This window comes from Myotis daubentonii, chromosome 4 (assembly GCF_963259705.1).
Source record: "Myotis daubentonii chromosome 4, mMyoDau2.1, whole genome shotgun sequence".
Lineage (NCBI taxonomy): Eukaryota > Metazoa > Chordata > Mammalia > Chiroptera > Vespertilionidae > Myotis > Myotis daubentonii.
Genome location: NC_081843.1, coordinates 12,251,966 through 12,274,817, shown reverse-complemented (window position 1 = coordinate 12,274,817; position 22,852 = coordinate 12,251,966). Strand labels below are relative to the sequence as shown.

Below are 22,852 nucleotides of genomic sequence, written 5' to 3'. Positions count from 1 at the left end.
ATATGTTTACAATTTTTTTTAGTGTGTTGATGAAGCATTTTAAAATGAGTTTTCCATTTTTCATTGTTTAAGAAGTTTTTAAATTGACCATGTTCCTGTTTTTTAAGACTTTCTCTTAGATTTTTAAATTACCAATACTGAGGTCATATAAATGTGTTTTATTAAACAATGTTTACACTCTAGTAACTTTCTCTTCTCTCATTTTCCAATTTTTCATTTATTTAGAAAACTGTGGCTGAAAAACAGGAGAAGAGAAACCAGGATCGCTTGAGGAGGAGAGAAGAGAGGGAACGGGAGGAGCGGCTGAGCAGGAGGTGAGCCCGAGATAGCACATAGTAAGGAAACCCCTACTTTCATTGCAGTGTTGCTGATAACAGTTGAGGTCTGCTAAGTACCTAAGAGGCAGTTAAAAGAAAATAAACTCACAGCATGTTCAGTTGAGCAAGGTCTTGGCTGGCCTAGAAAGACCTGTGTGCACAGTAGTGCAGCACTGGACTGGGCTATCTTCAGCTACACGAGAACTCTGGTGACTTAATTCTTACCTGGAAAGATCTAGACACCACCCTCCATCCCCCACCCCCGAGAGTAAAGCATAGAAGAGGGAGAGGAACCTGCTACGCCCGGACTCCTGTGGATGTAGCACTCGGCAAATAGGACAGGCAGGAACAGGTGTCACGCTGCTACGCCTAGCTGTGCAAGAAGGTCCTTGGGGCTGTTTAGCCTCTGGCATTGACTTGAGTGAAATGGGGCCAGTGGAGGAGGTTGGGACCTGCTGCCTTGTGAGTAAATGCAGGTGGTACGGGCAGTAGCAGCGAGAATAGTGAGGAGCCAGCTGGGAGAACTCAGAAGGAGGAGGTGGAAGTTTAAATCAGGTGAGGGTGGGAAGGGTCTGGGTATAGAGCTGATAAGATTTCTTGGTAATCAGTTGTGGGGAAAGCAAAGGGGGAATGGAGCTGGTGTCATGGTTCTGGCCTTGAGTGACCATCTACGGAGGTAGGAAAGACTAGGAGCTGTGTGTTGTCGTGAGGAGGATGTTGGGAGTATAAATTGACTGTGGCCATACTCAGTTTGAGATGTGTAAGAACATCTACGTAGAGATGTTGAGTCTGGTCGGAGTTCAGGAAGAGACTTGAGCCAGGAGTAACTGTGCTCTCCTATTGGGCACAGCTCATTGTCCTTGAAAGGCCCAGAAACTGGGTTTTCCTGAAGGACTTCCTCTGTGTGTAACTATGGAAGGATAAATAAGTATTTATTATATTTTTCCCATTAATTACCTAACAGATTCTGGTTGTAAAGAAACGTAAGCAGTATAGAAATGTACAAGCAAAACATGCAAGTCCCTGTTTACACAGAGGTGACCACTGTGGTGTGGGTTGTGTCTGTGCACTGGCACCTGTGGGACCCTCAGCTGATATCTGAGATCATCCCACAGCAGGTGTGTCCTTACAGTGACGTGTCATAACAGTATTCTTTGTCCCCCCACCTTCACCCTTTTCATTCACTTCCCCATCCCAGGCCTCCACATATAAGTGAAATCATACAGTATTTGTCTTTGTTTGACCTGTTTCACTTAGCATAATGCCCTCAAGGTCCATCCATGTTGTCACAAATGGGAGGATTTCCTTCTTTTATATGGCTGAATAATACTCCCTTGTGTATGTATCACTTTTCTTTATTCATCTGTCAGTAGACACTTGGTTGGGGTTACAAATAAATACAGTAGTTCCCCCCTTTTCTGCAGGAGATAGATACCTAAACCTGGGTGCTTGAAACTGCAGATAGTACTGAACCCTAAGTAAGCTGTTTTTTTTCCTGTGTGTACTCTACGGCTTCTCTTTGCCAGCATCATTACTCCTGTTCTCTGTGGTCAATATTAAGTAGAATAAAGGTGACTTGAATGCAAGCAGTGTGGTACTTCACCAGTTGTTCTGATAACCAAGATGGCTACTAAGTGACTTGTCAGGCAGGTAATACATACAGCATGGATATGCTTGACAAAGGGATGATTTGTAGAACGGAGTGGGATGCTGCAAGATTTCATCATGCTACTCAGAAGGGGGTGCAATTTAAAACTTACTTTTTCTTTGTGGAATTTTAATGTTTTCAGACTGAGGTTGACCGTGGGTAACTGAAGCTGCAGAAAATGAAAGGAAAGGGGGGGCTACTTTACCTAGAAGTGGAATTGCTGGGGCGTTGGTGGGTCTAGTTTTAATTCTTTAAGGAATTTCCATCATGGCTGCATTAATCTACATTTCCACCAACAGTGTATGAGGGTTCCCTTTCCTTTTCTGGTTGGGGGGCGGGGGGCTCATTTTGGTCTTTTTAAAAAAAATTTTAAAAAAAATTGATTTCAGAGAGGAAGGGAGAGGGAGAGAGAGATAGAAACATCAACAGTGAGACCCACTGGGGATCGAGTCCACAACATGGGCATGTGCCCTTGACCGGAATTGAACCCAGGACCCTTGAGTCCACAGGCCAACGCTCTATACACTGAGCCAAACCAGCTAGGGCCAATTTTAATTTTTGATGACTACTTTTATGTTTTTATAAAACTATTTTGAACAGTTATTCTAGAAATCATCTTCGTATATGTTTTGAGTGTTAAAAAATTCCTTAGAATTTCTGGCATAAAGGAATTTAATAAATAAATATTGGTAGGTGTTACAGAAATTGCTTTCCAAGTGGCTTTATTAAATCACCTCAAGCCACACAGTATAAGAGCATGTTTTGTCACTTCCTCCTCAGCCCATGTTGGAGGCAATCATGTAAACTTTTTTTTAAAATATATTTTATTGATTTTTTACAGAGAGAAAGGGTGAGAAATAGAGAGCTAGAAACATCAATGAGAGAGAAACATCGATCAGCTGCCTCCTGCACACCCCCCACTGGGGATGTGCCCGCAATCCAGGTACATGCCCCCGACCGGAATTGAACCTGGGACCTCTCAGTCCACAGGCCGACGCTCTATCCACTGAGCCAAACCGGTTTCGGCTCATGTAAACTTTTGATGTGGACACTGTAAAATGAGGTCTCATTACTATGTGCATTTTTTGAATTGCTGATGGTATACTTATTACCCAAGGACCTCATCTGGCAGTGAGCCTGTGTTTGGAACTTGAGGTTTTGCTTTAACTTCGGTGTCATGGTGACTTTTGCTTCTACTCAGCCCTGTCTCTGTTAGGTGACTGCTTTGTTGTGCTGGTGTCCACTATAAAGACTTCGCAGAGTCAATTATTGAACTCAAGGTGCTTGGTCCTGTCCTTTTGCCAAAAGCAACTAAGAGCTGGGGGTTGGAGGTGGACTTTATTTTGTAAGCATTGACACTTGGTGCCACAGGTCTGAGGACAAGTGAACCACTAGAAGATAACGGGTTTCTGTGGGAAGTCGACCCTCCTTCACCTTGTAGAATTGGGACTCCTCCCCTGAGATGTGAGGGATGGGGCTGTTTTGGGGAAAATGTTCATTATTTTTCTCCCTTCATTTTAGGTCTGGATCAAGAACCAGAGATCGCAGGAGGTAGGTTTCCAGATCCAGTTAATCCCTAGCCGGTTTGGCTCAGTCGATAGAGCATTGGCCTGTGGACTGAAGGGTCCTGGGTTCTATTTTGGTCAAGGGCATGTACCTCAGTTGCAGGCTTGATCCTGGATTCTACTAGGGGTCTGTGTGGGGGGCAACCAAATGATGTCTCTCTCACGTTGATGTTTCTCTGTCTCTCCCCGTCCCTTCCATTTCTCTAAAAATAAATGGAAAAATATCCTCAGGTGAGGATTAAAAACAAACAGATCCATTTAAGTGTTCTCAGTCACAGGTTCTTTTCCACATGCATTTTTCTTCTTTATTTTAGAGAGGAAGGTGGGAAGGGTCTGGTCATAATTCTTTTCTGACCAGAGATTAACTGATGGCACTATTTTGAACCCAAGCTGTAAGGAGGAAAGGAGAGATAGCAGAAAAGCATCAAGCTGAATGTGCTGAGAGAGGAGGGTCGTTGGGGTGGGGCCACCACAACCTTCAGAGCCTCTGGTCTACTGCAGGTCACGTTCCCGGGACCGGCGTCGGAGGCGGTCAAGATCTACCTCCAGAGAACGACGAAAGCCTTCCAGGTCCCGGTCCCGAGACAGACACCGGCGTCACCGCAGTCGTTCCCGGAGTCACAGCCGGGGCCACCGCCGGACTTCCAGGGACCGGAGTGCGAAATACAAGTAACTACTCTGACTTCTTCAGTAGCTGCAACCAGGAGTGAGCCCTTTCTCTTTGTGTTCCCAGGGTCTGCTGGGGTCCGTCAGCCATGCCTGTTGCTCAGGAGACTGGCTGGGCATCTGTGGGACTGAGTATTGGGGCCTTGAGGAGTGGTGAATGGGACCCAAAGTCCTGGGAGCCCTGAGCTGAGAGCAGCAGATGGATTCAGGGATGGGACAACTGAGAGGCTGTGGGGATGGTCACACATGAGCATGGCCCCACCAGGTGCCTGACACACGCAGGGGCTATCAACTCACCATCACTGAGGCTTGTGCCCTGCTTATCTCTGTTGTGGTTTTTCTAAGGGAAAACACACCACTGGTAACCACTGTTACAACTTTGGTATATGCTTGGGTTTAGTCTTTTCTTTTCCGTTGTGTTTTTACATAATGGGTCATATTCCGCGTGTGGACCTTTTGTTGCATTTTCCTTTGCTCTGTTTATATTATAGCTGCTACTAGAAATCTTTTCAAATGTCACTTTTTTAGTGGCTGTGGGCTGGGCATGAGATGGCAGGCCTGACTGCTCTCTGGCGTGCTAGGGAGCCTTCCTTGGTGGGGTGGGTCTTGGCCTTCCTTGACCTGGTGTTGAGGGGCATCTGAGGAGACAGTCAGAAGGGAGACAACAGCCTCTGCTGAGCCTCTGGTTCCCATTTCCCAGGTTCTCCAGAGAGCGGGCGTCGAGGGAGGAGTCCTGGGAGCGAGGTCGGAGCGAGCGTGGGGCCACCGACTGGAGGCTTGAAAGCTCCAACGGGAAGACATCGGAGGAGAAGGAGGCTGGAGAGATCTGAACCTATGCCTGGGCGCTGTAAATAGTCTGATAAATGTTGGACACAGCCTGAAGTTACCCTTTATATTTGCTGAATACAACTCATCTTTTGTAGTTTAAAATTTCTATTGTTTTGGAGCTAGCTGTGAGTTTCTAGAGATGTACAGAATTACTCCTGTGTTCTGCGGTTATGTTGAGTAGGAATAAATAAATCTGACTGACTGCCTCCTGAATGCTGCAATGGGGTCTCTGCTGTCCCTGTATGTTCTAGACCAGGGGTGGGCAAACTTTTTGACTCGAGGGCCACAATGGGTTCTTAAACTAGACCGGAGGGCCGGAACAAAAGCATGGATGGAGTGTTTATGTGAACTAATATAAATTCAAAGTAAACATCATTACATAAAAGGGTACGGTCTCTCTTTTTTTGTAGTTTTATTCATTTCAAACGGACCGCATCCGGCCGGCGGGCCGTAGTTTGCCCACGGCTGTTCTAGACCCTTCACCTCAGCCTTCACATATGGTGACAGTGGGCACTGACTGTCTCAGTGAGCTTTGCTCATCTTCAGAAATTATAACACTGTTGGGACTCCCCTCTGACTTTGGTCATCTGACACCCTACCTCCCCTTGCCCTAATGACTGGATCCAGATATGCCTGGCTCCACTCCTCAGTGCAGACCACAGGCTCCACTAGAGAGGAGGTAGGCACTCCGTCTGCCCACATTTCTTTTCTTTTTTTAAAAAAAATATATTTTTATTGATTTCAGAGAAGAAGGGAGAGGGAGAGAAAGAGAGAAAGATCAGTGATGAGAGAGAATCATTGATCAGCTGCCTTCTGCATGCCCTCTTGGGTTGGGAAGTGCACACAAGTGGTGGAAAGCCTTGAGTGGGTTAAGGGTGGTTCTGGGAGGGGCGAGTCAGAGGGAATAAGAGCTGGAGTATGGGTTCCTGTCTCAGTTGTATAGCCTGGCCTGTGACAGGCAGGGGCTGGACTGAAGCTGGCAGAAGACATCCCAGCTCGGGCAACTTGGGTCGGTAGGGGGGGTGCACAGGCAGGGGACTGGGCAGGGCTGTAGGAGTACCACTCACCACCTTCATCCTCTGTTGGAGTGGGTTTTTTGTGTGTTTTTTTAAATATGTTTTTATTGATTTCAGAGAGGAAGGGAGAGGAGGGAGAGTTAGAAACACCAGTGATGAGAAAAATTCATTGATCAGCTCCAGCTGCACGGCCCCATACTGGGGATCAAGCCTGAAACCCGGGCATGTGCCCTTGACTGGAATCAAAACCAGACCCTTCAGTCTACAGGCTGTCACTCTATCCACTGAGCCAAACCAGCTAGGGCTCTTTTTTTTTTTTTTTTTTTTTTTTTTAATCCTCAAGGAGTGAGAATATTTTTTTCCATTGATTTCTAGAGAGAGTGGAAAGGATTGGGGAGAGAGAAACATCTATGTGAGACACATTGATTGGTTGCCTCTCACAGGCACCCCAACTAGAGGCAGGGATTGGACCTGTAACGCTTGACCAGAAATCGAACCCTTGACCCTCCAGTGTGCTAGCTGACACTAGCTACTGAGCAACACTGGCCAGGACAGGGTTTCTTTTTATTACAGTAAAATAGATGTAAATTTTACTGTTTTAAGCATTTGTAATTACATCTGAATGGCATTAAGTGTAGTCATGTGTTGTGCATGGAGGGGGGGTGGTTTTGAAAAGGCAGATGTCCCTGGATTTAGGAGTAGGCCTGGGGTTCCAGCCAGAAGGCAGGTGGGGCTGAGGTCAAGACAGCCGCTAGAAAGGCCTGGAGGGCTACAGCTCCTCCCTGCACACCTGGCCTCTCCAGTTAATCCAGGACCAGGTGGTCTGAGCCCTTGTGCTAGGAGGACGGGATCCAGACTGCCCAGCTCTTACAACCCTAGTGCAGAAGGTACCACCCACCTGCCCCTGGCGCACCCCAAGCCCTTGAGTCTCATGGGTTCCAAGCACTCGCCAAGCTCTTGGGTGCCAGGAGAGCAGTGAACAGTGGCCTTGCCCTCTGGGTGGGCACAGAGGAGGTTAGACTGATGGGGGCAGTGCACAACATGGCACAGGCATGAGGGTGCTCCAACCCCTAATCCTCACCTGGGGTCTCGGCAGAGAAGAGTTTCCAGGTGGAAGCTCCGGGGGAATGGCACAGAGGGTGCCAAGAGGAGGCCACCCATGTACCATGAGGGGGTTTGGCCTGGAAGGGACCCACTCTACCTTGAGTCCCCTCTAAAAATAAAAAATGTGGGAACTACTTGTTTGCAGAGAAGAAGCAGGGATGCCGGTCAGGGCCATTGCAGTCCCTGAGGAGAAGTGGTAGGCAAAGCCAACAGGTACGGATCCTCCAGGGTTGTGGGAGGTTCCAGGCCCCTTAGGTTTACCCTAGTTTCTGTACTCTTAGGGACTCCCCTGCGTACACCTCGTTTCTGGTCAGGGTAGGAAGACATGGTTATAAGCACCTACTGTGGGTTGTGGGGTCTCCTAACCCTGCATAGAGGCCCCAGGGTGTCCTGGGGAAGGGACCCTGCAGCTAGGGTAAGCAGGGGCTGCCCTCCCTACTCACACTGGGGATCTCTGGCCAGGCTCAGGCTGCAATCTGAGGAAGGAAGGGCTGGAGAAACTGCTGGCCCTGAAGCCTGCATGGGAGCTCATAGGCTCCAGAGCAGAGCCTGACCTTGGGGTGCACCCTCCCTGGCTTTCACCAGCAGGTCCTGGACCCTCACTGCATCATGTGGAAATGTGGGTATCCTCTCCCGGGTAGCAGGCTGCTCAGTAGCTGGTGCACTTGCCTGGGTCTGGGAGCTGGGGGAGCTTCCTAGAGGTGGGGCCCTGCCATAGTTCAGGCAAGTGGGGAAGGGATATGCAGGGGAAGCGCCTCGCCTGGGAAGAGGATGGTGGCCACAGTGGGGTTTGGGATCTGTGGAGATGGAATGGCTCTCAGACTTGATAGTGTCTGAATTATTAGAGGATTTGTTAAAACAGGCTGCTCTTCCCTTTTCTTCCCTGCATCTGCCAGCTTCCCTCCTGCCTTTGTCCCTTTGACCATGTCTCCCTGCCTGCCTGACTTCCACACTGAGCACCGGGGCTGCCCTCCCAAGGAGGTTGTGCCATCCTCACAGTCCAGGAGGGGAGCAGTGGTAAGGGGATTTCTCCCACCATGACCGGGGCCACCTTTTATTTTTGAGATTTAATCAATAAATGTATTAGTTTCAGGTGTACAGCATAATGACTTGACACTTGTAAGGTGCTAAATGATCACAACAATAAGCCTAGTTAACATCCATCACCACACAGTCACAAAATTTTTTTCTTGTGCCCAGAACTTTTAAACTCTGTCAGCAACTTTCAAATGTACAATACAGTATTGTATACTATATATATAATAATACTGTATAATACAACACAGTATTATATTTTCCTGGGCCTCCTGAGCCCTCAAGTCTCTCCTTTGGGAAACTCCCCCCGCATCCCCCAAAGGTCCAGCATGTCTGGGACTTAAGACCAATCTGCTCCCTCCCCCCTAGTTGGGCCCAGCCTCTCCCTACTGAAGAGAGCACAATGTAGTTAGCACTTTCTTTGTTAATCGTTCCCTCTTACATCTCAGTCTTCTCCCTAGGCCACTTTCTTTCTGCCTCAAGTGCATTCTGTAGTAGAGTCGGGACTGGGTGAGGCTAGTAAGGCACCAGGAACACAAAATTGAAAGGTGTGCAGGGGCTGCAGTCTAAATTTATTCTGACCTTTAAAAAAAATGTTTAAAAAAATACTTTTATTGATTTCAAAGAGGAAGGGAGAGGGGGAGAGAGAGAGAAACATCAATGATGAGAGAGAATCATTGATTGGCTACCTCCTCTTGCCCCACACAGGGGACCCAGCCCGCAACCTGGGCATGTGCCCTGACCAGGAGTCAAACCATGGCCACCTGCTTCATAGGTTGACGCTAAACCACACTGGCTGGGCTATTCTGACCTATTTTTTTAACAATAAAATTATTTTATTTTTATTTTTGCTGTAAATGTAAAAAATACTATAAATGTATTTTTTCATTTGTAAACTCAGTTAACAGTTACGATATGAGCCAGCAGTTCCATTCCGAGGCATACACCCAAGAGAATGAAAATATCCACACAAAACCTTGTTATATATTTTTGTTGCAGCATTATTCATAATAGTGAAAAGGTGAAAGCAACCCAAGTGTCCATCAACTAATGAATGGATAAACAAAAGGTGATCTATCCATACAATGGAATAATACTCAGCCATGGAAAGGAATGTGCTGATATGTTACAACATGGATGAGCCTCGGAAACTTTATGCTCAGTGAAAGAATCTATACACAAAAGATCACATACTATATGAGTCCATTCATATAAAATAATCTGACCTATTTTTTAAATATATTTTATTGATTTTTTACAGAGAGGAAGGGAGAGAGAGAGAGAGTTAGAAACATCGATGAGAGAGAAACATCGATCAGCTGCCTCCTGCACATCTCCCACTGGGAATGTGCCCGCAACCAAGGTACATGCCCTTGACTGGAATCGAACCTGGGACCTTTCAGTCCGCAGGCTGACGCTCTATCCACTGAGCCAAACCGGTTTCGGCATCTGACCTATTTTTAAGTTTGCTAATTCTATAACTATGTTTTGTCTCTTAAACATATATTGAATTTTTTAAAAACACATTTCTTATTGATTTCAGAAAGGAAAGGAGAGGGAGAGAGAGAAACATCAATGATGAGAGAGATCAGTTGTCTCCTGCACACCCCCTACTGGGGATCGAGCCCACAGCCCCAGCAACCTGAGCATGTGCTCTGACCAGGAATCAAACCCTGACCTCTTGGTTTATAGATAACTGCTCAACCATTGGGGCTAACCATTAATATTTGATGGCTATATTCTTCATTTCTAAAAGCTTTTTTTCACATGTGTTATGTCATTTTTTATATTTTATGGCTCCCTGCAGATATTTAAAATCTTGTCTCTAATCCTGTATACATAGTAAGCTTACTTGTAATTTAGTCTGACATCTTCTGTGCCTGACACTTTTGTGGGTCAGTTCTGCTGACCCGGACTTGTGTGTCTGTGGCTTTATACATGGTGCCTTATTTCCATGTGCTCTGTGAGTTGACGCTTGTTGCCTTTTGTAGCCTATAATTAAGTGCCTTTATCAAGGGAAGATTTATTTGCCAGGTGCGTGGCATCTACGAGAGAAGCCCAGGATCATCTATACCAGGGGTGGGCAAACTTTTTGACTCGAGGGCCACATTGGGTTCTTAAACTGGACCGGAGGGCCGGAACAAAAGCATGGGTGGAGTGTTTGTGTGAACTAATATAAATTCAAAGTAAACATCATTACATAAAAGGGTACGGTCTTTTTGTTTTTTAGTTTTATTCATTTCAAATGGGCCAGATCCGGCCCACGGGCCGTAGTTTGCCCACGGCTGATCTATACAAATAAAAGGGTACTATGCTAATTAGACCAGACATCTTCTGGACATCTTTCTGGACATCCTTCCACACAGTCACAGCGGCTGCAAGGGCCGAGGGCGGGTGGCACGGGAGAGGCGGTGGCACGGCCTTCTGCAGAAGCAATGGGGGAGGGGGCTGTGCCATCCCGGCCACAGTGCTGCCCCTTCTGCAGAGGCAGCCACAGAGGCAGAGGCATGGACCGGGTCCTGGTGCCATGCCTCTGCAGAGGTTGGACGGGGTGCAACCTGCTGTGCCTCAACCTCTCACAGCCCCTCTCCCAGTCGGCCTGGCCCCAGATTGCCCCCCATCCACCAGCGGATGAGTGGCAGGGCCAGTGCTAAGCAGCAAGGGCCGAGGGCCGGCAGCCGTGGTGATGGTGGTGGTGGTGGTGGTGGTGGTGTGGCGGTGGTGGTGGCAGCAGCAGGGTGATGCGGGTGGCACCTTCCCCTGATGGGCCTGGTCGCCTCCCACAGAGGACATCAGTAGGACATCCTCTGAGGGCTCCCAGATTGTGAGAGGGGGGCAGGCTGGGCTGAGGGGACCCCCCCGCCAGTGCACGAATTTTTGTGCACCGGGCCTCTAGTTTTAAATGAAATCCACAGCCTGAGAAATTTGTGGGGGAATCACTCAGGTGATACGAATTTGGACTGCAAAGCCAGAAAGTATCAGCTTGTGGTTTCTATTTATCAGTGAGTTATGTTCTCTTCTGCTGAACACCAATGTGGTTTTATTATTTACCAGCCCCCAAGTTTGGGGAAAATGAATTGTCCAGTGGGTGTAGTCCACTGCTTTTTTGGGGCCCTAGCTTTATGCGCAAGAGTCACATCACCTTATGTTGGTGCTTTTAACCCATGAGCCCATGAAGAAGAAAATCCCAGCTTACTGTAAGTTTGCTAGTTTGGCAAACACGTCAGGACCCAAGTAGTTTCAATGCTGTGATCACCTCTCTGGGTTTCTCACCTTTACTTGGTTTTTGGCCTGAAAATTCCTTAGATCTCATTTGCTCTTTGATGTCTCTAAGAAGGTTTAAAGCATTTATCCAGCATGTTCAGTTATCCAGTAGCTTCTTTTCCCAGGTTGGAAACAGCAGTTCAGATCAGGCAAAGCCTTGGAACAGTGACAGGGCCCAGAGGCCTGAAGGAAGAGCTGGGTGTATCTGGAGGAAGGTTCTCCACCCTCTATACACACATCAAAAAAAAGAAAAAATGGCCCTAACTCTTTGGCTCAGTGGAGAGAGCATTGGCCTGTGGACTAAAGGGTCCCAGGTTCAATTCCGGTCAAGGGCACATGCCCCGGTTGTGGGCTTGATCCCTCGTAGTGGGTGTGCGGGAGGCAGCTGATCAATGATTCTCTCTCATCATTGATATTCTCTCTCATCATTGATGTTTTTATCTTTCTCTCCCCCTCTCCCTTCCTCTCTGAAATCAGTAAAAATATATTTAAAAAAACAACAACAAAAAATGGGCAGTAATTTCAATGTATAAAATGGATTGACTGCCTTCTACAGGTCAATAGTAGAAGGGCTTCTATGGGTTACTTTAATAACAGTACAAAGTGGGCAAAGGGCACACATGGGCGATTCCCACAGAGCAGTAGAGATGGAGACAATACTGACCTTCGCAAATGATCGAATAAATGGCAGCTACCAGACATGGAGAACAGAGGAGGGGATGCAGGCACCAGCCTCCTGCTAATGAAACTGTAAGGAAGGCAATTTTGGTAATATTATCAAAAAGCCATAGCATTGGACATAGCATTACCCCAGAAATTCCACTTCTGTAAAAATGCCCCAAGGAAAAATTATGTTTGTATGTTTGTGTGTAATATTTTAGCTACAAATATTAAGGACAAGGTTTCTGCAAATTATTTGTATACTATAGTAAATGAAAAACGTACATACAAATGAAAAATTACTCATACTCCCGACCACTTTCCTTTTCTGGGTTTATATAAAGTTTGTTGACAATTTCCCTCTCCTGTCCTTTTAGTCCCATGCTTGTGGAAAACTCCTGCCAACATTGAGTGTGTATTGTTTTCAGGTTTTCTTGTGATTATATCAATATAAAAATTGATTTATACTCTACACATTGGCCTGCAGCACGCTGTTATATAAATGTCTTGCATTGTGCTCGCTGCGGCAGCACATATACTAAATGTTGGCATTGTTCATGTGTATGCCCAAAGACTGACCTCATTCTCTGACAGGCTATGTGATTCTACCATAATTATTTAACTTCTATTATTTCTCTGTTCCAATAAACAGTTCTGCGAAGAACATCCTGGACATAACATCTTCATATATGTGTGCCACTATTTTCTGTAGGATAAATTCCCAGAAGGATTGCAGGCTCAGAGAATTCGCACTTTTTGGATTGAAAGGATAAGTCCTGTGGTGTGCTAGTGCCTGCTTAGATTATCTCATGTTGAATTGTCAGGAATTCGGAGAGCTGATTGTTAAACACAACCACTACTAAAAATTACATTATGTTAATTTAGAAATAAATAGGTCATGTTAAAAACAAAGCTAATTGCCCTCGCCGGTTTGGCTCAGTGGATAGAGCGCCGGCCTGCGGACTGAGGGGTCCCAGGTTCGATTCCGGTCAGGGGCATGTACCTTGGTTGCGGACACATCCCCAGTGGGGGGTGTGCAGGAGGCAGCTGGTCAATGCTTCTCTCTCATCCATGTTTCTAGCTCTCTACCCTTCTCCCTTCCTCTCTGTAAAGAATCAATAAAATATATATATTTAAAAAAAAAACAAAAAAACAAAAAAACAAAGCTAATAGCCCAACCGGCATGGCTCAGTGGTTGAGCATCAACCTATGAACCAGGAGGTCACAGTTCAGTTCCCAGTCAGGGCACATGCCTGGGCTGCAGACTCAATCCCCAGTAGGGGGCGTGCAGGAGGCAGCCAATGATGATTTTTCTCTCATCATAGATGTTTCTATCTCTCCCTTCCTCTCTGAAATCAATAAAAATATATTAAAACAAAAAAACAAAAAAGCTCATAAATACTGAAAACATTATTTTCTAATTATGCTACTACATTTTACTGTTATCTATGTTCACATCTCTCTCTCTCTCTTTTTTTTTTTTTTAACAGCAGGCCCCGGGGTCGTGTATACAGGGTCTGGACTAGAGCGACTTCATGGTATTCCCCTTACTAAAAAAACGTGTGTATTAGGAGGAGAGAGAGGAAAAAAAGAGGAAAGAAGGAAAAAAATAAAAATAAAACCCCTTAACTAAGTGCCAGGCGGGTAGTTAATCACTTTAACTACGAACAATCACGCTTAAGCTACATAATCTTTACTCCCTGGAATGGAAATAAGAAACGCCCTAACCTTTGGAATAGAGATTGATAGGATTGGCATCAACTGGTATAAATACAGATGTAACAAGACCAAAGACAGACCCAGGCTGGAGATCCAGGCTAGAACCTGGCTAGAGAACCTGGCTAGGCTGCTGATCAACTGAACGCTGTCTCCGTGTCATTCCTTCTTTGCCGACTCTGTCCACACCTTTGGGAACCCCTGGACCTGCTGGGGTTGGACCCCAACATCTGGCGCCAGTCTGAGTGGTCATGGCGGCGGCAGCGGCAGCGGTAGTGGCAGTGGGGGCTGCGGGCGGTTGGGGCTCCGGGCCGGGGCGGAGGCGCCATCTTGTGCCCGGGGTCAGTGGGGAGGCCAGGGAGGGGGACCCGGGGGGCGCAGGGGACTATGGGAATGGCCTGGAGTCTGAGGAACTGGAGCCTGAGGAGCTGCTGCTGGAGCCTGAGCCGGAGCCTGAGCCAGAGCCAGAGCCCGAGCCTGAAAAGGAGCTGCCCTGGCCCCGTGCCCCACTGGGTACCCCAGGCCCTGGGCCTGCCTCAGAAGTCCCCGGCCGCCAGGAGGAGGAGGAGGAGCTGGGACTGGTCGAGGGGGACCCAGGGGACGGCGCCATTGAAGACCCAGAGCTGGAAGAGATTAAAGCTCGAGTCAGGGAGATGGAGGAAGAAGCTGAGAAGCTAAAAGAGCTACAGAACGAGGTAGAGAAGCAGATGAATATGAGTCCACCTCCAGGCAATGCTGGCCGAGCGATCATGTCTATCAAAGAGAAGATGGAGGCTGATGCCCGTTCCATCTATGTTGGCAATGTGGACTATGGTGCAACAGCACAAGAGCTGGAAGCACACTTTCATGGCTGTGGTTCAGTCAACCGTGTTACCATACTCTGTGACAGATTTACTGGCCTTCCCAAAGGGTTTGCATATTTAGAGTTCTCAGACAAAGAGTCAGTGAGGACTTCCCTGGCCTTAGATGAATCCCTATTTAGAGGAAGACAAATCAAGGTAATCCCAAAACGAACCAACAGACCAGGGATCAGCACAACAGACCGGGCTTTCCCACCAGTCCGATACCGTGCCCAGACCAGCAACTACAACACTTCCCGAGCTCGATTCTACAGGGGTTTTAACAGCAGGCCCCGGGGTCGTGTCTACAGGGGCCGGGCTAGAGCGACTTCATGGTATTCCCCTTACTAAAAAAAAAGTGTGTATTCTGTTCACATCTCTTTTATCTGGACAATAGAAATACAACTCAATAGCAGCTGCCATGCATCTCTTTTTAATTTCCTGTTCAGTGATAGCATATTGATAGTTAGAAATCAACCATGATGGCAATATTTACACCATGGAAATTGGCAAATGCTACAAACCAGCCCTCTTCCCCTTTTTACAAAGTACCACTAACTAAACATTTACTGGCCTACAACTGTATACAACTGAATTAAAATTATATGTTATTTAAAAGTTATATGTTAAGTTATAATCCTACAGAAGTGTATTTGGGTCTTGCTTTTTTTTTTTTTTTTTTACATATTTTATTGATTTTTTACAGAGAGGAAGGGAGAGAGATAGAGAGTTAGAAACATCAATGAGAGAGAAACATCGATCAGCCGCCTCCTGCACATCTCCTACTGGGGATGTGCCCGCAACCCAGGTACATGCCCTTGACCGGAATCGAACCTAGGACCTTTCAGTCCGCAGGCCGATGCTCTATCCACTGAGCCAAACCGGTTTCGGCATCTGACCTATTTTTAAGTTTGTTAATTCTATAACTATGTTTTGTCTTTTAAACATATATTGAATTTTTTAAAAACACATTTCTTATTGATTTCAGAAAGGAAAGGAGAGAGAGAAACATCAATGATGAGAGAGATCAGTTGTCTCCTGCACGCCCCCTACTGGGGATCGAGCCCACAGCCCCAGCAACCTGAGCATGTGCTCTGACCAGGAATCAAACCCTGACCTCTTGGTTTATAGGTCACTGCTCATCCATTGGGGCTAACCATTAATATTTGATGGCTATATTCTTCATTTCTAAAAGCTTTTTTTCACATGTGTAATGTCATTTTTTATATTTCATGGCTCCCTGCAGATATTTAAAATCTTGTCTCTAATCCTGTATACATAGTAAGCTTACTTGTAATTTAGTCTGACATCTTCTGTGCCTGACACTTTTGTGGGTCAGTTCTGCTGACCTGGACTTGTGTGTCTGTGGCTTTATACATGGTGCCTTATTTCCATGTGCTCTGTGAGTTGACGCTTGTTGCCTTTTGTAGCCTATAATTAAGTGCCTTTATCAAGGGGAGATTTATTTGCCAGGTGCGTGGCATCTACGTGAGAAGCCCAGGATCATCTATACCAGGGGTGGGCAAACTTTTTGACTCGAGGGCCACAGTGGGTTCTTAAACTGGACCGGAGGGCCGGAACAAAAGCATGGGTGGAGTGTTTGTGTGAACTAATATAAATTCAAAGTAAACATCATTACATAAAAGGGTATGGTCTTTTTTTTTTTTTAGTTTCATTCATTTCAAATGGGCCGGATCCGGCCCATGGGCCGTAGTTTGCCCACGGCTGATCTATACAAATAAAAGGGTAATATGCTAATTAGACCAGACATCTTCTGGACATCTTTCTGGACATCCTTCCACACAGTCACAGCGGCTGCAAGGGCCGAGGGCGGGTGGCACGGGAGAGGCGGTGGCACGGCCTTCCGCAGAAGCAATGGGGGAGGGGGCTGTGCCATCCCGGCCACAGTGCTGCCCCTTCTGCAGAGGCAGCCGCAGAGGCAGTGGCATGGGCCGGGTCCTGGTGCCATGCCTCTGCAGAGGTTGGACGGGGTGCAACCTGCTGTGCCTCAACCTCCCACAGCCCCTCTCCCAGTCGGCCTGGCCCCAGATTGCCCCCCATCCACCAGCGGATGAGTGGCAGGGCCAGTGCTAAGCAGCAAGGGCCGAGGGCTGGCAGCCGTGGTGATGGTGGTGGTGGTGGTGGTGGTGGTGGTGGTGGTGGTGGCAGCGGCAGGGTGATGCGGGTGGCACCTTCCCCTGATGGGCCTGGTCGCCTCCCACAGAGGACATCAGTAGGACATCCTCTGAGGGCTCCCAGATTGTGAGAGGGGGGCAGGCTGGGCTGAGGGGACCCCCCACCAGTGCACGAATTTTTGTGCACCGGGCCTCTAGTTTTAAATGAAATCCACAGCCTGAGAAATTTGTGGGGGAATCACTCAGGTGATACGAATTTGGACTGCAAAGCCAGAAAGTATCAGCATGTGGTTTCTATTTATCAGTGAGTTATGTTCTCTTCTGCTGAACACCAATGTGGTTTTATTATTTACCAGCCCCCAAGTTTGGGGAAAATGAATTGTCCAGTGGGTGTAGTCCACTGCTTTTTTGGGGCCCTAGCTTTATGCGCAAGAGTCACATCACCTTATGTTGGTGCTTTTAACCCATGAGCCCATGAAGAAGAAAATCCCAGCTTACTGTAAGTTTGCTAGTTTGGCAAACACGTCAGGACCCAAGTAGTTTCAATGCTGTGATCACCTCTCTGGGTTTCTCACCTTTACTTGGTTTTTGGCCTGAAAATTCCTTAGATCTCATTTGCTCTTTGATGTCTTAAGAAGGTTTAAAGCATTTATCCAGCATGTTCAGTTATCCAGTAGCTTCTTTTCCCAGGTTGGAAACAGCAGTTCAGATCAGGCAAAGCCTTGGAACAGTGACAGGGCCCAGAGGCCTGAAGGAAGAGCTGGGTGTATCTGGAGGAAGGTTCTCCACCCTCTATACACACATCAAAAAAAAGAAAAAATGGCCCTAACTCTTTGGCTCAGTGGAGAGAGCATTGGCCTGTGGACTAAAGGGTCCCAGGTTCAATTCCGGTCAAGGGCACATGCCCCGGTTGTGGGCTTGATCCCTCGTAGTGGGTGTGCAGGAGGCAGCTGATCAATGATTCTCTCTCATCATTGATATTCTCTCTCATCATTGATGTTTTTATCTTTCTCTCCCCCTCTCCCTTCCTCTCTGAAATCAGTAAAAATATATTTAAAAAAACAACAACAAAAAATGGGCAGTAATTTCAATGTATAAAATGGATTGACTGCCTTCTACAGGTCTATAGTAGAAGGGCTTCTATGGGTTACTTTAATAACAGTACAAAGTGGGCAAAGGGCACACATGGGCGATTCCCACAGAGCAGTAGAGATGGAGACAATACTGACCTTCGCAAATGATCGAATAAATGGCAGCTACCAGACATGGAGAACAGAGGAGGGGATGCAGGCACCAGCCTCCTGCTAATGAAACTGTAAGGAAGGCAATTTTGGTAATATTATCAAAAAGCCATAGCATTGGACATAGCATTACCCCAGAAATTCCACTTCTGTAAAAATGCCCCAAGGAAAAATTATGTTTGTATGTTTGTGTGTAATATTTTAGCTACAAATATTCAGGACAAGGTTTCTGCAAATTATTTGTATACTATAGTAAATGAAAAACGTACATACAAATGAAAAATTACTCATACTCCCGACCACTTTCCTTTTCTGGGTTTATATAAAGTTTGTTGACAATTTCCCTCTCCTGTCCTTTTAGTCCCATGCTTGTGGAAAACTCCTGCCAACATTGAGTGTGTATTGTTTTCAGGTTTTCTTGTGATTATATCAATATAAAAATTGATTTATACTCTACACATTGGCCTGCAGCACGCTGTTATATAAATGTCTTGCATTGTGCTCGCTGCGGCAGCACATATACTAAATGTGTTGGCATTGTTCATGTGTATGCCCAAAGACTGACCTCATTCTCTGACAGGCTATGTGATTCTACCATAATTATTTAACTTCTATTATTTCTCTGTTCCAATAAACAGTTCTGCGAAGAACATCCTGGACATAACATCTTCATATATGTGTGCCACTATTTTCTGTAGGATAAATTCCCAGAAGGATTGCAGGCTCAGAGAATTCGCACTTTTTGGATTGAAAGGATAAGTCCTGTGGTGTGCTAGTGCCTGCTTAGATTATCTCATGTTGAATTGTCAGGAATTTGGAGAGCTGATTGTTAAACACAACCACTACTAAAAATTACATTATGTTAATTTAGAAATAAATAGGTCATGTTAAAAACAAAGCTAATAGCCCAACTGGCATGGCTCAGTGGTTGAGCATCAACCTATGAACCAGGAGGTCACAGTTCAGTTCCCAGTCAGGGCACATGCCTGGGCTGCAGACTCAATCCCCAGTAGGGGGCGTGCAGGAGGCAGCCAATGATGATTTTTCTCTCATCATAGATGTTTCTATCTCTCCCTTCCTCTCTGAAATCAATAAAAATATATTAAAACAAAAAAACAAGCTCATAAATACTGAAAACATTATTTTCTAATTATGCTACTACATTTTACTGTTATCTATGTTCACATCTCTCTCTCTCTCTTTTTTTTTTTTTAACAGCAGGCCCTGGGGTCGTGTATACAGGGTCTGGACTAGAGCGACTTCATGGTATTCCCCTTACTAAAAAAACGTGTGTATTAGGAGGAGAGAGAGGAAAAAAAGAGGAAAGAAGGAAAAAAATAAAAATAAAACCCCTTAACTAAGTGCCAGGCGGGTAGTTAATCACTTTAACTACGAACAATCACGCTTAAGCTACATAATCTTTACTCCCTGGAATGGAGATAAGAAACGCCCTAACCTTTGGAATAGAGATTGATAGGATTGGCATCAACTGGTATAAATACAGATGTAACAAGACCAAAGACAGAACCAGGCTGGAGATCCAGGCTAGAACCTGGCTAGAGAACCTGGCTAGGCTGCTGATCAACTGAACGCTGTCTCCGTGTCATTCCTTCTTTGCCGACTCTGTCCACACCTTTGGGAACCCCTGGACCTGCTGGGGTTGGACCCCAACATCTGGCGCCAGTCTGAGTGGTCATGGCGGCGGCAGCGGCAGCGGTAGTGGCAGTGGGGGCTGCGGGCGGTTGGGGCTCCGGGCCGGGGCGGAGGCGCCATCTTGTGCCCGGGGTCAGTGGGGAGGCCAGGGAGGGGGACCCGGGGGGCGCAGGGGACTATGGGAATGGCCTGGAGTCTGAGGAACTGGAGCCTGAGGAGCTGCTGCTGGAGCCTGAGCCGGAGCCTGAGCCAGAGCCAGAGCCCGAGCCTGAAAAGGAGCTGCCCTGGCCCCGTGCCCCACTGGGTACCCCAGGCCCTGGGCCTGCCTCAGAAGTCCCCGGCCGCCAGGAGGAGGAGGAGGAGCTGGGACTGGTCGAGGGGGACCCAGGGGACGGCGCCATTGAAGACCCAGAGCTGGAAGAGATTAAAGCTCGAGTCAGGGAGATGGAGGAAGAAGCTGAGAAGCTAAAAGAGCTACAGAACGAGGTAGAGAAGCAGATGAATATGAGTCCACCTCCAGGCAATGCTGGCCGAGCGATCATGTCTATCAAAGAGAAGATGGAGGCTGATGCCCGTTCCATCTATGTTGGCAATGTGGACTATGGTGCAACAGCACAAGAGCTGGAAGCACACTTTCATGGCTGTGGTTCAGTCAACCGTGTTACCATACTCTGTGACAGATTTACTGGCCTTCCCAAAGGGTTTGCATATTTAGAGTTCTCAGACAAAGAGTCAGTGAGGACTTCCCTGGCCTTAGATGAATCCCTATTTAGAGGAAGACAAATCAAGGTAATCCCAAAACGAACCAACAGACCAGGGATCAGCACAACAGACCGGGCTTTCCCACCAGTCCGATACCGTGCCCAGACCAGCAACTACAACACTTCCCGAGCTCGATTCTACAGGGGTTTTAACAGCAGGCCCCGGGGTCGTGTCTACAGGGGCCGGGCTAGAGCGACTTCATGGTATTCCCCTTACTAAAAAAAAAGTGTGTATTCTGTTCACATCTCTTTTATCTGGACAATAGAAATACAACTCAATAGCAGCTGCCATGCATCTCTTTTTAATTTCCTGTTCAGTGATAGCATATTGATAGTTAGAAATCAACCATGATGGCAATATTTACACCATGGAAATTGGCAAATGCTACAAACCAGCCCTCTTCCCCTTTTTACAAAGTACCACTAACTAAACATTTACTGGCCTACAACTGTATACAACTGAATTAAAATTATATGTTATTTAAAAGTTATATGTTAAGTTATAATCCTACAGAAGTGTATTTGGGTCTTGCTTTTTTTTTTTTTTTTTTACATATTTTATTGATTTTTTACAGAGAGGAAGGGAGAGAGATAGAGAGTTAGAAACATCAATGAGAGAGAAACATCGATCAGCCGCCTCCTGCACATCTCCTACTGGGGATGTGCCCGCAACCCAGGTACATGCCCTTGACCGGAATCGAACCTAGGACCTTTCAGTCCGCAGGCCGATGCTCTATCCACTGAGCCAAACCGGTTTCGGCATCTGACCTATTTTTAAGTTTGTTAATTCTATAACTATGTTTTGTCTCTTAAACATATATTGAATTTTTTAAAAACACATTTCTTATTGATTTCAGAAAGGAAAGGAGAGAGAGAAACATCAATGATGAGAGAGATCAGTTGTCTCCTGCACGCCCCCTACTGGGGATCGAGCCCACAGCCCCAGCAACCTGAGCATGTGCTCTGACCAGGAATCAAACCCTGACCTCTTGGTTTATAGGTCACTGCTCATCCATTGGGGCTAACCATTAATATTTGATGGCTATATTCTTCATTTCTAAAAGCTTTTTTTCACATGTGTAATGTCATTTTTTATATTTCATGGCTCCCTGCAGATATTTAAAATCTTGTCTCTAATCCTGTATACATAGTAAGCTTACTTGTAATTTAGTCTGACATCTTCTGTGCCTGACACTTTTGTGGGTCAGTTCTGCTGACCTGGACTTGTGTGTCTGTGGCTTTATACATGGTGCCTTATTTCCATGTGCTCTGTGAGTTGACGCTTGTTGCCTTTTGTAGCCTATAATTAAGTGCCTTTATCAAGGGGAGATTTATTTGCCAGGTGCGTGGCATCTACGTGAGAAGCCCAGGATCATCTATACCAGGGGTGGGCAAACTTTTTGACTCGAGGGCCACAGTGGGTTCTTAAACTGGACCGGAGGGCCGGAACAAAAGCATGGGTGGAGTGTTTGTGTGAACTAATATAAATTCAAAGTAAACATCATTACATAAAAGGGTATGGTCTTTTTTTTTTTTTTAGTTTCATTCATTTCAAATGGGCCGGATCCGGCCCATGGGCCGTAGTTTGCCCACGGCTGATCTATACAAATAAAAGGGTAATATGCTAATTAGACCAGACATCTTCTGGACATCTTTCTGGACATCCTTCCACACAGTCACAGCGGCTGCAAGGGCCGAGGGCGGGTGGCACGGGAGAGGCGGTGGCACGGCCTTCCGCAGAAGCAATGGGGGAGGGGGCTGTGCCATCCCGGCCACAGTGCTGCCCCTTCTGCAGAGGCAGCCGCAGAGGCAGTGGCATGGGCCGGGTCCTGGTGCCATGCCTCTGCAGAGGTTGGACGGGGTGCAACCTGCTGTGCCTCAACCTCCCACAGCCCCTCTCCCAGTCGGCCTGGCCCCAGATTGCCCCCCATCCACCAGCGGATGAGTGGCAGGGCCAGTGCTAAGCAGCAAGGGCCGAGGGCTGGCAGCCGTGGTGATGGTGGTGGTGGTGGTGGTGGTGGTGGTGGTGGTGGTGGCAGCGGCAGGGTGATGCGGGTGGCACCTTCCCCTGATGGGCCTGGTCGCCTCCCACAGAGGACATCAGTAGGACATCCTCTGAGGGCTCCCAGATTGTGAGAGGGGGGCAGGCTGGGCTGAGGGGACCCCCCACCAGTGCACAAATTTTTGTGCACCGGGCCTCTAGTTTTAAATGAAATCCACAGCCTGAGAAATTTGTGGGGGAATCACTCAGGTGATACGAATTTGGACTGCAAAGCCAGAAAGTATCAGCATGTGGTTTCTATTTATCAGTGAGTTATGTTCTCTTCTGCTGAACACCAATGTGGTTTTATTATTTACCAGCCCCCAAGTTTGGGGAAAATGAATTGTCCAGTGGGTGTAGTCC

The 22,852-nt window shown here is 46.9% G+C and overlaps 3 protein-coding genes across 8 annotated transcripts in view; all 3 read left to right on the top strand.

Moving 5' to 3' along the window:
• The window catches only part of LUC7L (LUC7 like), a 30,097-nt gene extending 24,852 nt beyond the window's left edge, over positions 1 to 5,245 (top strand). For 5 of the 6 annotated variants that reach the window (XM_059692497.1, XM_059692502.1, XM_059692498.1 and 2 more), the window contains 4 exons: positions 226 to 314; positions 3,487 to 3,516; positions 4,032 to 4,199; positions 4,897 to 5,245. In XM_059692497.1, the coding sequence (XP_059548480.1) occupies positions 226 to 314; positions 3,487 to 3,516; positions 4,032 to 4,199; positions 4,897 to 5,026 (417 nt within the window). In that variant the 3' untranslated portion in view covers positions 5,027 to 5,245. Of the gene's footprint in view, positions 1 to 225; positions 315 to 3,486; positions 3,517 to 4,031; positions 4,237 to 4,896 lie in introns of all 6 variants that reach the window. The other variant, XM_059692499.1, reaches the window with a different exon arrangement.
• An 8,825-nt stretch (positions 5,246 to 14,070) lies between these two features.
• LOC132232834 (polyadenylate-binding protein 2-like) lies at positions 14,071 to 15,165 on the top strand. The gene has a single exon (XM_059692496.1). The coding sequence runs from the start codon at positions 14,071 to 14,073 to the stop codon at positions 15,007 to 15,009; it is 939 nt and encodes a 312-aa protein (XP_059548479.1). The 3' UTR covers positions 15,010 to 15,165.
• A 4,564-nt stretch (positions 15,166 to 19,729) lies between these two features.
• Positions 19,730 to 20,820, top strand: LOC132232833 (polyadenylate-binding protein 2-like). Its single transcript, XM_059692495.1, has one exon. It carries the CDS (start codon positions 19,730 to 19,732, stop codon positions 20,666 to 20,668), a length of 939 nt encoding a protein of 312 aa, XP_059548478.1. The 3' UTR covers positions 20,669 to 20,820.
• Positions 20,821 to 22,852: the final 2,032 nt, after the last annotated feature.

Excerpts from the sequence above, each read along its gene's own strand:
- LOC132232833 (XM_059692495.1), top strand. The coding sequence starts at position 19,730 with ATGGCGGCGGCAGCGGCAGCGGTAGTGGCAGTGGGGGCTGCGGGCGGT.
- LOC132232834 (XM_059692496.1), top strand. The coding sequence starts at position 14,071 with ATGGCGGCGGCAGCGGCAGCGGTAGTGGCAGTGGGGGCTGCGGGCGGT.